General features: G+C 44.0%; 1 protein-coding gene across 6 annotated transcripts in view; it reads right to left on the bottom strand.

Moving 5' to 3' along the window:
* Positions 1–15457, bottom strand: part of LOC135913605 (rho guanine nucleotide exchange factor 11-like) — a 253038-nt gene that overhangs the window by 222837 nt on the left and 14744 nt on the right. For 4 of the 6 annotated variants that reach the window (XM_065446119.2, XM_065446121.2, XM_070537837.1 and 1 more), the window contains 2 exons: positions 14024–14122; positions 9085–9164 (listed from right to left, as the gene is read on the bottom strand). In XM_065446119.2, the coding sequence (XP_065302191.2) occupies positions 9085–9164; positions 14024–14122 (179 nt within the window). The remainder of the gene's footprint in view (positions 1–9084; positions 9165–14023; positions 14123–15457) is intronic. The other 2 variants (XM_065446122.2, XM_070537838.1) reach the window with 1 other exon arrangement.

The raw sequence follows: 15457 nt of genomic DNA, 5'->3' as shown, positions 1-15457 counted from the left end.
CCTGGCATTAGACTTCAAAGCGTCTGTGTAGAACTCTGCGCAGAAGTGCTTGTGCTGGAGTTCTAGGAAATGCGTTAGGATTTCGATCTCTGGTACGTGTTTTGTTACTTCTAAAAAGGATATGTCACATTCTATGACATGCCACTCCCAAGGTGGTAACAACTTGGTTGGATGCATTAGGCGAAGCTCGAGGAGTGGGACACGTATTTCATCACTAAGCTCCCTCACACGAAGCGAGAAAGGCTGTCTTACAGAGGGACGATTATGGAAAAGTGTAGTACACGTCATATCGTTAACAGTGTTAAGACATGGATGTTGATAATTGGTGTATTTTCAGGAAATATGTAAGGCTGATGTAAGTTCTCTGTAGATGGAGGGACCATTCATTTGATTCCACGTATAAGTTTCAATCGGGCTTGTTCTGAAAGCGCCAGTGGCTAAGTCATGTCAGTGGCTAAGACATGTCAGCCCATGAGATACTAGTGAGAGCTCGGAATTTCTTCCAGTCAGCTGTATCAATTTTCCACCTAGAGCCTGTGGTGGATATTTGTTTTCTTTAGGTGTTCTTAGCAGTATGGGAAAGTCGTGACTTCCGTAAGGATTGTTGATAGCTTCCCATTCGAGTTCAGGCAGTATACAGGGGGAAACTAGGCTGAGGTCAATTGAAGAAAATGTTCTGTTTGCGAGAGAATAATATGTGGGTGCCTTCTTATTCAGGAGACACGCACCAGAAGAAAAAAGGAACTGTTCAACGAGAGGACCTCGCGCATCTATACGAGGGTCGCCCCACAGGTAGTTGTGTGCATTGAAATCCCCAAGAACACCATAGGGTTCTGGCAATTCATCTATAAAGGACTGAAATTCATGTTTCCTTAGTTTGTAATGTGGGGGTATATAAAGCGAGGAAATAGTGATAAGTTTGTTTAGCAGAACAACTCGAACCGCCATTGCTTCAAGGGCCGTTCGTAGCTGTAAACGTTGACACGCTATGCTTTTTGCATTGCAATTGCAACACCGCCCGATGATGCGATTGCATCATTGCGATCTTTGCGAAAAGTAACATACTGCCGAAGAAAGTTTGTGTATTTTGGTTTTAAGTGTGTTTCCTGTAAACACAGCACTTTCGGATTGTGTTTGTGGATGAGTTCTTGCACATCATCAAGGTTTCTAAGGAGACCTCTGACGTTCCATTGCATAATTTGTGTATCCATATTGGAAGTAAATAGTTGCTGAGTATGGAAACGGAAGTGATGCCTTAGATTACAGAGCTCTTTCGAGGCCCTGTAATCGGGGTTTTGCCCTTTCTGAAGCATTCGAGGGAGCCTCGCCGCTCCTTAGGCGTTTGGTGCGCCCCGAGGACAGGTGTGTCCGTTGTTGCCTCTAGTGAGGCTCCAGACACGTGCTCTTGCGAGCGAGAAGTTACCAGAGAGAGTCCCGCCTAGGAGGGCAGGACCCCTGCGCCCACCAGCCCGGAGGTCGATGGGGCTCCCTGAAGGATTTGGCTGCGCCGGCTGTTGCCGACGCTGGAAGGGGCCGGGGAGGTTGGGGTAGCCTCGGCTGCGCCCACGTTTGGGGTCAATGGTTCCTTTTGTCGGAGGGGCGCGACCGCGAGTACGCAGCGTGATCCCCGTCACAGTTTACACAGCGGAGAGCATTCTCACAAGCTTCAGAGGTGTGTTCATGGGCACTGCATTTTGCACAAGTTTGGCAGCCTCAGCAGCTTTGCAAACTGTGGCCGAAGCGCTGACATTTGGAACATCGGAGTGGATTGGGCACGTACGGCCTAACACGGAGCTTGATGTACCCAGCCTCGATTGACTCGGGCAGGACACTTGAACCAAAAGTGATTATTAGGTGCTTGGTTTGGATCTCTTTACCATCTCGCCGCATCTTAATTCTTCTGACATTGATAACATTTTGCTCACTGAAGCCCTCCAGGAGTTCCGCTACAGTAAGCTCAAGCAAATTATCATCCGACACAACACCACAGGTGGTGTTTATTGTACTGTGCGGGGTTACTGCTATGTGGGTCTCCCCAGATGACACTAGTTTCGGTAGTTTCTCGTATTGTTTCAGATCGTGGAGCTTCAAGAGGAGGTCACCGCTTGCCATCCTCAACACCTTGTAACATGGACCAAAAACATCAGTCAAGGACTTTGAGACTAGGAATGGTGAAATGGTTCGCACTGCTTTGTTTGGCTTTTCAGAACGAATAAAGTGGAAGCGGGGAAAATTCTGGAGTTGGTGTCCGAAAACTTGAAGGCATCTTCGGTGCGCCGTCGCTTCTGAGGGTGATCAACAAGGGAGGGGAAAGAAGTTTCCATGAAAAAAATGTATACATTCGGCAACAGAGCCGACCGCCCACCACAGAGCCCAATGAGGGGACGCGGCAGAGCTTGCATACAAGTCTGCACGACGCCAGTCGTACGCTGTCATTATAACCGAATATGGTGTACCTAAGGTTGGATAGCCACAAGGGGTTAACCCTTGCCGCCAGGAGAAAGGAAGTAAATAGAAGAGAGAAGGAGACAGGAAAGGTCAAAAAATGAGAGATAAAGACGAATATTCGAGGAGGGAGAGACAGGAAATGGCGACTGCCGATGTCCTCCAGGTGGGTCAGTCTGGAGGTGCCGTCTATGTGAAGCCGAGGCCAAAGAGGTGTGTTGCCTCTGCCGGGGGGCCAACGGTTCAAACACCCAGCATCGGCTCAACCCCTAGGATCCCCTTTTCCCCAGACATGGCTAAGCCGCGCACGGCTACACGCGGGAGGGTCCAACCCTCATGTGCGCGGGTACGTGGTGTCGCAACACACCAAACGCCTGCTGACGCAGATGCCCCTACGGGGAAAGCAGATGCTAGGAGATCATGCTAGGAGGCTGGTGGGTACAGTTTTGGGAAATTCCCCTTCTTTAAATAAGGATTTCAGTCTTAAGGAAGGGTGAATTTTGAAGGCAAACGAGATCACTACGGAGAAATACGAAGTGCAGGACCTACTTCTAATCTGCGACGAATTAGGCATTTCTGTCGGCTCCACAAAAACGAAAGCAGCAGTTCAAGATGTCATGAAGGCAGAAGAAGTGACAGTTGAGGAGGCTGATGAGGCTTGGGAAACTATTGTTGAAAGAAAACAAAAGGCAGAAGAGTGTGAGAGACGCGAGCAGAAAGTAGTAGAGAGGCACAAGAGGCGCGAGCGTGAAGCAGTCGACAGGCGAGAGAGGCGTGAGTGCAAAGCAGTGGAGAGGCGAGAAAGGCACAAGCGAGAAACAGAAGAGTACGAGAGGCACGAGCAGGAGGCAGCACAACGACATGCTCTTAGGATGGCAGAACTTGAGCGCAAAAGTCAGATACTCAGATGGCAGATAGCTCGACGCCAGCTCTACACTTTCGAGGCAGACGACGATGTGGCTAATTTTCTCGATGATTTCGAAAGTGTGTGTGAGAAAAAGGGTGTCAGCCAGGACTTGTGGACCGAGAGATTACCAGCACTAATCCCATTGGGTATCACTAAGTGCTTCATAAACTGCTTGTGAGGAGAAAGCATGAGACTCCAACAGGGCTAAGAAGGCTTTGTTCAGACACTTCAGTATGGAATTTCGCGCTGAGTTCGAAGGCCAAAAAGAGAGAGTGGCAGAATTTGCAGAGGATAGCTGCATGCGACAAAGTTTCCGCAGTGCGCCGCGACAGAGAGAAGCAAGAAAGCGCGATGTGATGCCAGGAAGCCAAAGGTTAACAAGTCTGTCCGTAGGAATGTTAAACCGGAGACTTCAAATTCCCAGGGCACGCATCAGGAGAAAGAGGGTGACGCACCTCAAGCAGAGCAAATCAGCACAAAGGCGGCAATTTTGGCCAGCCTGCAAGAGTAAGTCAGCTATGGCTCTTCAAATGGGTTGGAGCAAACACTGACGGAGCGAGGAGAACCCTTCTCCGATTAGGAGCTTTCAGGGCAAAAACACCAGAGGAGACCCCTATTGAGCAGCAGTCAGAGGACCAAGGAACGATTCTTAAGGCAGCTGCGTGCAGTCACGAGTATAACGTGTTAGTAGCAGGAAACGAGGAGAAGGCAGTAGAGAGCAGCGGTTTTCCCACACAAGGAACGGAGGATCCGTTAGGTTGTAAGGAGGTGGCAAGTACGGCCAGCCTTCAGGAATATGTCACCTATGGCTGTTTGGATAAGTCGGAACAGATGGTGAAGAGAAGGCGTAGGCACAGGAGGAAAAAGGCGAACGTGGTCGAGGCGTCTAGAATCAAACATAAGAAGCACCAAGGCAACAGAGGCAAAGACGTGAAAGCCCGGATCCAGCCAAAGACTGAAAAAGCAAAGGATGGCAAAGCTTAGGAGTTGCAGAGATCAGGGGTCAGCATGAAGCACGTCGCGAAAAAGATAGTTTCGCGAAGATTCAGGCAAAGCAACTGTAAAGCAGTTGCCACGCCCGAACGTAGCAACAACAGTGAAGCACAATATAAACAACAGGTTTACTGACTATCGTATGGGTGTGGTTTATAAAATTCCCCTTAGCTGTGGCCAGTTCTACGTAGGGCAAACGGGACAGTGTATCAATCAGAGGCTAATGGAACATAAAAGGTCGTTAACTGGTGGACCGCCTTCTAATCTTTCCCTACATTGCCAAGACTGTAATTGCACACCAGAGTTAGATGAATGCGCTATACTGTACAGACATAAGAATGAAGATACGTGTCTTATGGTAGAGGCATGGCATATCTATAATGGTGGAAGTGCATGCGCGAGTCAGCCTACGATTACTTTACATAAGGATGAGACTAAGTGCCTTAACAGTTATCTCTCACGCAGACCAGCACACGTACCCGACTGACACATGGTGATACCATTACTGAGCTTGCGCAGATTAGTTTTGTGTCTTCTTTCTTTTTTCGCCTCAGTGCTTTCTTCAATTGATAGTCGGCGTTCGTGTTGTCCACTTCTCTACTCTTGTGTCCTGCCTGCATACCTGACCTCTTTTTTTGCATTGGGCGTAGCAACCGTTGCTTAAACGCATGGAGGGCATCTCGTTGTAAGCAGAGGGACAAAGGGAAGCATCCTGCAGGCTGCTACAAGAACTGGTCAATCACCAGGGCAGAGAAAGACAACTGCTTAGCACATAAGGAGAAAATGGGCGCATGTGTCTGTGAATGTACCCCTCTCCTAGTACACAAAGGCTCACGTTCTAAAGTCGTAGCTATGATGTGTGTCAGGCAAATGAATGAGTTTTGCCTTCTTCAGAACCGCACTTTGTGAGAACCCCAGAAGACGCAACCCTCTCGAGCTCGTCTGAAGGGACTTGTTAAGGCCTTAAAATGAAATCAGGAAGAAGCATTGTAAATTGTTTTGTTCTTTTGTATTCATTTCGTAGGAGATTAGTTGCATGCTGAAGGTTTGGCAGGGCATAAGTTATACCACAATCCTTTTTTTTAGTTTACTAGCCTTTTCGACTCAGGTTAGTTCCGTAGTTTGACGTGGAAAATTTACGTGACGACACGTGCAGAACTGCAAGGCAGACAGGTTCAGTGTTGCAAACAGTTTGGAAGGTCACGCGCAAGTTGACAAGTTATGTTTGATTTGGCAGGAGTGCTTTTGGAGGCACGTTTTGTAGATTAATATTTACGACATTAATATTTTGTAACATTTAAGTTTAAGGAACTTTTGTTAGACAGAAGGCATTGTTGGTCTCTTATGCTCGTGGTATGGCAGATTTTTTTTTTAGTTAATTTGATTACTTCCATGCAAACGTGACAGCTGAACACTGGAGACAGAAAGTGTCACTGTTTTAGTTTCTTTTCTTACGCAAAGGTGAAGGCTGAAGATAATGAGCCTCAATGTAAGTTTAGTTGCGACTTGTTTTGAATAATCTGCAGAATTTTTTCTTTGAAGTTTTGTTATTATTGGTTGGATTTGGTGATTTATTCTAATCACGCTGCATCGTATTAGCATCATTAGGAAATGCGCTAGAAGAAAATCGGAATAGGTGCGGCCTTCTGAGCCAATTTAGGAACGTGAGAAGGTTTTCAGATGATTTGCCCTTGTGTTGATTTTGCAATTTGCAATTACGTAATGATCATGTAGCTATCTGGTGCTAAGTGTTACGGACATGAAGTAATTAAGGCCAGTTCTCCCTTCGCCTTCCTGACCTGACGAAGCTCTAATTCATGATTACTTAGCTTGATTACGTAAACCCGTTCATGTCTATTGAGAGGACACATAATTTGAAGTTTCTGGGTACTTGTCCAAATCAAAGTGACCCTTGTGTTTCAGGGTCTTCTTTTCGGTAAGGGGTAGTCAGATTTTTTTTTAATTCGTACAGCCTGGCAAGGAAAGTGGCGTGCATGTGGCGCCTGAGGCATTATGTGTGGCTAGCCACCATAAAACACTGGGTGTTGTATTTGATGAGCACCTTCGATGGACTGAGCACACTAATTACGTATCCCTAAGGTTATCTAAAGCTGTTGGAGCACTTTCCCGGTGTCGTGGCATTCTTCCAGTGCACATTAAAAAACAGATATATGTTTCATTATTTCAATCACACATTGCATAGTGTCATCTTGTTTGGGACACGGCATTACCGACTAACATGAACAGAATTGCGAGCCTGCAAAAGAAAGCGATTCGTGTCATTGCAGACGAAGAGTACTGCGCACACTCCAAACTGCTTTTTATTCGGTTGAAAATTCTGCCCATCAGTGTTATGCTACCACACATTATTGTTTCTTTATTCACCACTAAAACCTCGTTTCGTACTAACTTCCTTATCAGAACATCAGCGCTCAAGGAACGTGTACCGGCAGCCAACACTCGACAATTAGAAAAGTGGTGTCTTCCCAAAACTCGAACGAATTACGGTCAACAAATGTTAAAGTATATATTACCTTACACCCTGAACAATAATACAACCTTAATTGATGGCCCCGCAATAAATAAGTGTGCTTTAATTGAATACTCTTTAAACAGTACAGTTTAATCGGCAACAGATATATATTATGCAGCTTACATTCGACGTTGTGCGTTCTTTTGTATGGATTAGTGTGGAATGATTTTGCAGGCATTGTCTAATTTCCCTTTTTTTCCTCGCTCTCTGTTTTTGTAACAGTTCATTCTTCATAAAATATTCAACTTGAAGTTACACATGTGTGCACTTGAATGGTGTGTGTATATATGCCATGTACACTTGTATATGTTAATGTATATGTAGGTGTACATATATGTATATGTAGGGGCGTATACGTGCCACTTCTACGGGTGTTTGCGTGTGTATGTGTGAATATAACATGTCAGTGTACAATATTGGTTTGTTATTGGTGTATGTATATATAAATATTTTTTTTCTCATTCTTCACAGCTTGGTGCGAACAGTTTCTTTCTTTTTTTTAGTTTTTTGTTTCTCGAGTTGCTTTTTTTTTTCCTAGTATGGGTGTACGACATACACTGCTGTTTTGCCGCTGTTGCCACTGCCTGTAGGGCCTCAGGCCTCGTCACGCTGCTCAATGAGCAGCTTTTTGTCTGGGGTCCATATTTCCTTTCCTTGAGGAAAATAAAACTGATTCTGATTCTGACAATGGTCGCTCCTTGGAGCTTGTCTCCTTGTAGTTATGCAGTCCAGTCAGAGCCCACCTACCAAGAGGTTTTGGGCCAAAGATTGTCATTCTCAGAAGCTGCAGCCCAGGGCTGCGAACAGTGCAGGCATCAAGCCGGCCGAGCTGCATTGAACAACTCGACCTCCCAATGCACCACATGGTGGCGGGGGTGCTGTTGTGCCCGGCGGCCCCTCAGAGCAGGGAATGCCACCCCTGAGACATGCAGTTGTCACGTTTCCCGCTACGATTCTTCACACCTGTCAGCAGCCCAAATTGGCCTGTCTGTGCCGGAGTGAAGGTCCGTGCAAGGCTACACTTCTTGTCAACTGTCAGCCGCACAAACTGGCATGACCATGCCGGGGATCGGAGTCAGCATGCGTTCCCCCTACTTTCCTTGTTTGTGCCCAGTGATGTGCATGCATTTACGACCGGGCTCCCTTCGGTGAAGGCCAACCAGTTCACCGATACCATCGGCTCACCGACGCTGGGATTGGTCTCCTGACGCCGGATTGGTGGAAGCCATGAACAATGACGATGCAGGCATAAAAGGTAGGTCCAGACGGCTGTGGGGGAGGAGGATGCATGGAAACAGTGCGACTCGGACGTGCTAAGACAGCACCATAATTTGCTCTGATAGTTGGAGCCGTTTGGTAATCTCAACCATGTACCTTTTTAAATACGTCTATTTTTTTCTTCATTTTCTTAAACATTGCTCGGGACCTTTTCTCCCAGCACCTGACACCGCACCATCGGTGGAAATTTCTTTGGCCGCACGGACCCTCGACTTCGCAACAGTGGTAGCCAGCAGTGAGATTGACCTCACGGAACTTGGGACGTGCTGACTTCGCAACAGTGCACAGGCAACACAAGCCTGCTTGGCATACAAAACCCTGCACAAGTTGCTAGTCATGAAGGTTGTATGATAATTTAGTGTTTAGCATGTCCAGTTACCGACTGCACATTGCTGCAGAGGCAAGAGTTTAATCGTGATGGTCGTGGGCAAAGTTTTTTTCTTTTGCTGTGCAGCGAGAATGAAGCAGAGGATGAGGAGCTGGTCTCACATTGACACGGGGCCGGCAGCAACATGACGATGGCATAATGGAAAGGAGGAACGAAAACAGCAAACCCAGTTTCAAGCTCTCAAATGCCAACGTAAAAAAAATAAGAAAGGCAATGACACCAACCACAAGATGCAAAAGTAAGCACAATGTCGGCAGCTGTACAACACTTCAATGACCAGCATTACCAAGCATGTAGGTCATGACAAGGACTGGCCAATCCTTGGGGCCAACCAGAGCTCATACTGTTCAATGTGGTTAAGACTACACTATATATAACTTTGAAAAGGGGGGAATCAGTATTCTAAGTGCTGCTCTCATCTCAACTTCACTTTCTGTCTCATTCTGCTGCACTACCTTTACTGTGTTGACACTGAGCGACATTGGTTTCTTCCAGGTGTTTGGGAAAAGCAGCAAGTATCGCTCCTGTAGCATCCCTCACCTTGGGTATCGTATCCATCAGCAGTATGGGGCAGCTCCTCCCTTTTTGGCAGTACATCACCCTTGCTGAAGCTCCCCAGCCTGCACACCAGAGGCACATCTTTAGCAGAGCCACGTTGTAACCACTCAAGCGTTAAAGAAGTACTGAAAAAATTGTCACGTTCTACCTTTTGCTTTTTATTCATAATTATGGTGTGAAGTCTCAATTCCTCAAGAGCACCATGAGTAATTCATTGCATTACCTTTTGTTCAACCCATTCTAAAAGTGTGCCAAATGCATTTGTGGCTTCACATCACCAAAAGTATATGTGGCAGTCGCCTGGTATAGCAGACAATTCAAGAGCACACTAGTGTGGTACAGTGGTTGAAGGCCATACAATGTCACTGAGACCTGCCAAATCAGCCTTTCCAATTGCATGCTTTTCTTGGAAATTCAGAGGAACCCGCTCTCCCCTCTAGTCCTGTTAAGAGGAAGCTTTAGCTCGGGCCCAACTCCGACGCAGCCTATTGAAATACATGTAAAACGCAAAAACGTTTTCCCAAGATAACCCCTGGATTAATTTTAATGAAATGTATTGCATTTCAGAGAGAAAGCTAAATTCTAGTGACTGCTGGAAGTGTAATTTCGATTTAGGGCCCCAATTTCGTTAAAAGAGATTTCGAAAATTTGAAAGTTCTAAATATATAGAAACACAAAGTTTGAAATTAATAGCTCTGCATCAAGAACAGATATCGCGGTTCTGTAAACAGCATTCATTAGATCATTCAAAGCGGACAAATTCGATGTCAATTTATATGTTAAGTGAATTTGTTACGTTGTGTACAACAGTTCTGCAAAAGCTGTATTTCCGTATTACTAAGCATTATTTAGATTCATGTGTAACATATCCATTTTGTCTACTTTAGATGTACTATTGCATTCAATTCACAGAATTTTGATATCATTTGTGATTGTTGTGTTACAGAGTTGTAAATTTCATAGTTTTGTTTTCTGAAAATTTGATTTTTGACATTTCTTAATAAAAAATTGACGACCTAATTAAAAAATCGAAACCAACAGCCACTAGATTTCAAGTTCTTTGAAATGCAACAAACCTCGTCAAACTTGGTGCAGTGGTTGCCAAGAAAAATGAATTCTCCTTTTACATGTATTCAGACAGGAGCAGCCGAGCTAAGGCTTCCTCTTAAGTGTGGAATGGACTCAGCTTCAAGCAGTGCAGTCATAGTGTTCATGTGTGTGCATCAGTGGTTGTCGAACACATCAGGTTTCAGTTACAAGAATAGGCTCCTTATGAATTGGTCACACTAAAAGGTAACAATTATTTGTTGCTCTCTCAGGGAACTGATGCTCCATAGTGTAATTACTGGGTTGACAGCTATCCCCCCCAAAAAAATAACAAAAGCAAATATTTTCTTTTGTTTCTCACCAACAGAAAAATTGCCAAACTATAGTGACTAACAAGAGTGACAAACTCTAGATAGATTAGATTGTGGGGTTTTATGTGCCAAAACCACTTTCTGATTATGAGGCACGCCATAGTGGAGGGCTCCGGAAATTTCGACCACCTGGGGTTCTTTAACGTGCACTTAAATTTTACGTGCACTTAACGTGCGACCTCGTGCTCAGCAGCCTAACACCATAGCCACTGAGCAACCACGGTGGGTAGTGACAAACTCTGTACTGGACAGAACTTTCAGATCATTGTAAGCCTACTCAAGCTTGTTTTCAGTTTTTAGAGCCTGCTTGTATTCTCATGTTTCCTGGTATTGGAATTTGATGCATACTCTCAACTTTGGGAACCATGTCACTTTTTCAAGCAGCGAGCAACACATACTCATTTTAATGTTCCACCAGAAACAGTGTGAGGGTGACTGAGAAGATATTTCCATTTTTGCTTAGCCAAAGGTACTATGCTAAATTATGGCCACGAGTTTTTCATCCCTTTTAATCAATGCATTCAGCACCTACAGCCCCATTCCAAACTACACCATTGGATGTAATAATGCTATGGACTGAGCCAAATTCCTGGACAAACCAGTTAGATTAAATATCTGACTCATTTACAGCCAATTTTAAATGTGCAGTACAGCTAACTATGTGTTGTTGTAAGGCTTGATAGGCCAGCTTCATCTGGCCACTCTGGATTTCAAGCTGACTATGACCACTTTTCCCAGGGGTAAACACTCATGCATGAATGCCTAAGCTACACAAGACACCAACCAAAAACAATATTACCACCACCAAGGCCTTCTTTATTTCACACAGCTCTATGCCAGGCTCTTCACAAAAAAGCGTGCCTAGACAAGCACATACCCTTTCCAGTAAATAAAGCTCAAGCATCCATGAGTGCATCTCGAGTGCCATGCTTCACACAAGCACTGTCACAATAGGAAAAAGTCTATACATCCGCTTACAGTGCACAAAGGAAAAAGCACTAAAAAGCAAAAGCAGATGATTCGTGCAATGCGCACCAGAACCGCAAATGGCCATGCACTCTGTGAACAGCTGCTTTGCAGCACCAATGGCACCATCCACCTCAGCTTCACACACACAGCACATGCCACCTACACAGCATTGCCATCGCTATTCTTTCGAACAAATGAAGTTGGGAGCTCAAATATTTTGTTTTCTGAAGTCTTCATCCACATTTCCATAACAGATTCAGATTCTGCAGTAGATCCTAAACAGTTTTCTATACTATACCAGCATCTCATTTTCTTTTTCACTGCACAAACAATGTGATGCTCAACATCAGAAGTTCTCATGTACTGTCTACAATGAAAGCTTAGGAAGGTTGGAATGTTAACCTCCAAGGAAGTGAATCACACTTTTCTGAAATATGTTTAACCATAAAGTTAACTCACAATGGCAAAGTGGTGGTGGACAAGATTGCCTGTAGTCCCCATCAGCCTTACCGAAAGTCACCTACTTAAGCTTAACATGAATTACGACCACTTAGTAGAAAAAGAAACTAAATTTAAAAGAATTGAACAAGGTTTGTTCATTCAAAATCACAAACGTAGCACAACAAAGTGTTGCTGATTATGACAGATGTAATATTTAATGTTGAAATAAAATGGTCAGTCATAACGTGCCTGCTAAGGGACAGGTCATGTACCATCAGCCAAAGCTTTAACAATATCATGCGAGCAGGACAAGAGCAGGATGTATGCACTCCTGAAAGGAAGAAGAGCACAGCAGATCATGCTTGCATTGGAGTGCTTTATGCACCTATATGCAATATCGCTGATCTCGCTGCTTGTCGCCATTAGAAGGCGCTGATACAGTGTGTGGTCAACATTCGCATGATACTGTTACAGATATGGCTGATTGGCCTGATATGGGCTGCTAAACATAGTGCAAGCCTAACTGAGGTTATGAAATGCAACATACAGTATTTAAAATCTAAAAGGTATTTTCGATGGCAGGTGATTAACAAAACACAAAGAAAATATGACCATGTCACTATGACTAGAATGGGGGACAGTGTGCAGTTTTTAATATTACAGCAAAACACTTGCTGGTGAAATGCCCAACTTTCAACAGTTGCAAGTGTGTCCTGCTAAGCAAGTTCTAGCAATTTACTCATGCTTAAACGGCTCTGAATAATTACTTATCAGAAGGTTGTGCTTCAACCACAGGGCACGGCTCCTGTCTGTAATGCTCGTAGTCTGCATGTAATGTGATGCATCATCATGTGCCTTCTTTCTCCCTCCCTCCCTCTCTTTTTTTTAATCTGCTTTTAGAGCAGGTGGGGAGTCGTGTACCTATTAGGAGACAATTGCTAGCCTGCTTTTCTTTCTCTCTTTTTGGTGTTTGCATGGTAAATAATAGTAATACACTACACTAGCTATATGCATTGGATATGAAGGGATTGCACATCCACCAATGTAAAATACTCTTCCAAGTTTGAAGCTGCAAGCAGTTTGTTCTGTCATGTAATGTGTGGATTAGTGAGCTACTACATAAAGTGGCCAAAGAATAAGCATGTCCCTTTTTTTTTTTGCATTCCAATGTTAACTATGTAAGCCTAAATAACAAATGGGGTGGATCTCTTAGCACATAAAATTAGTACAGATGAGAAAGAGTTGCTCAGCTAGAAGTAAATGAATGGTGACAAGAGTACATGCAAAATCATGGCCAGTTCTGTCTAGAACTTTGATAAAATGGAGATATTTAAACAAAACTAGACAAGATAAACACAGAAGATACAGGGCAATGCAAGACAAGTTAGGCCTGCATATTCGAATGCATGTACTACCAATTAAACAAACTATATATACACATTCAAGTTGCGTTCCTTACATGTATGTTAATGGGCAAGTCTCATTAAACATTTTCATCATAAATGATGGTAACACTGCCAACCAATGTACCTAAGGACAGGTATGCCTTGACACTCTGTGGTGCATTCTAGTAGACAAATGTTACGAAGCAAGGTAATGAATACATTACCACCTCACGCACTATTCAGAAAAGTCACCAAAGCAAACACTCAAATGTGGTTGGCAAGAGCTTTCGCATAGCTTAAGGGTATATTCATATAGGCCAATGAAGCAGTACCACATTGTTTACTTTCAGTACAAAGTGATGTGCGTGATGTGCTGTTCCTGACACTAAAATCACATATCACAGAGGCATGATCTTTAAACATGCAAGATAATTAGTAAGAAGCAACAAAGAACTGCCTGCTGTGTCAGTAACCATATGTGCACCAAAGCTAATATGGCTTAGCAGAGCTTACAAGCGTGTTAAGAAGCTGCATGTGAGGTTAGCAACTGTTACACAGTGTAAAGCATGCATCTGCCATTAGTGCTATTTACATTTGAGCAGTAGCATGCAAATAATGACTGAAGTGCTACAGCAACCTCATTATCTACTGCCAATGAACAGGCGCGCACACATAAATACAAGGCAGCAAAGGGGAGGCGGTCCTTACCGCACTGCATCTGTGCGCACAGGGCGTCCAGCTATCGATTTGTTTTTTGCACGTGTGCGAGTGCCTGAGTTGTGCCTGTGAGTGGACCGGGTGTGGCACCTAGACAAAACACAAGCGCGAGCGGTCACACAGTAAACTGCCACAACGCTGCTGTTTGACATTCACGTCCCACCCAGTTCGAGCTGTCATGCAGGACAACATGCTCAGGGCGGATGAATGTATGTGCCACATGACACAGAACAGACACTGACAGCCAAAGTGGACGCAAAACTCATTTAGGCATAAACACACCAATTTGGAAGCTGCTTGCAATAAGCACAGTCAAGATCACTTGAGAAGGTGCCGAAAGCTGCTCGTTAATACAAGGCATTTAATAAGCTTTGGAGAGAACTACACTAGTATAGAAGAGCTGTTACATGGCAGATGAAAGAAAGTAAACAGGAATTTGTCAAGTAAGGAGCATGGTAGAGACAGTGGAATCTCAGGTCTCACTGTTTTTGTTCAGAGTAATGTGAAAGTCAGTTTCAATCTTAGATTGTGATATTGAACTCATGAACACATTTCTATGTTTTCCCCCCAAAGTTTTCCTGCCAAAGAACGGATTTGGTGGCCTAAAGCAGCTGCCCTGCACAATGTCAAAAGAAAATGCTGGCCCATCCAGGGTTGATTGAGGCGTGGTCTTAATTCTTTGTCCATTTCTCTTAATTTTCCTGGCCATGCTATTTTCATGACATTCAAGACACAGTAAAATGAATCTGTGCATTCTAAAGCATTTCCAGAACTGGTGTGAGACATGTCACTGTTGCAGGCACCAGATTTAACTGAAGCATTCAAAAGTGAAATCAAATTAGATAACCCTGTTAAGATCACTGCATGCTGTCAGATTCTACATTACAGCTCATTTGAGTTGTTTGTACAAAATGTCTGAAAGAAAAAAATTATGGTGCTTGTACTGTTTAGAACGTTTCATACTTACCAAACTTAATTATTGACTTTGTGCCATTCGTTCTGCATGACGGCTCACTGCTGTACTCAAGGAAAGTGAACATCACCAGCCATGTATCCAGATATTCATTCATTGCTATGCAGATAGAAGATAATTATTGCCTTAAAGCATTTTTATTAGTGATTAATGCAATCTGACCAGTGGCTACTATATACTACAGATACGCTAGTATTGAGTTGTGTAGACATAATATATGACAAAGGGTCTATTGTCCCAAGATAATTCCACTAAGCCCCTGTAAGCAAAATTGCTGCAGTTACATCCTGCTTTGAATATTATAAACCATAGCACAAAGTAGACAGATGGAGGAGAAAAACTATCTTATGTACGTGTCTCAAATTTGTGTCAATTTTGCCCTATGGTTCACAATATGATGGTTTACCAGTGCACCTAAACTGTCACAATTTGCATAATGCCCCAGAACTTTA

The sequence above is a fragment of the Dermacentor albipictus genome, chromosome 4 (assembly GCF_038994185.2).
Source record: "Dermacentor albipictus isolate Rhodes 1998 colony chromosome 4, USDA_Dalb.pri_finalv2, whole genome shotgun sequence".
Classification (NCBI taxonomy): domain Eukaryota; kingdom Metazoa; phylum Arthropoda; class Arachnida; order Ixodida; family Ixodidae; genus Dermacentor; species Dermacentor albipictus.
This window is presented reverse-complemented; position numbering and strand designations above follow the sequence as displayed.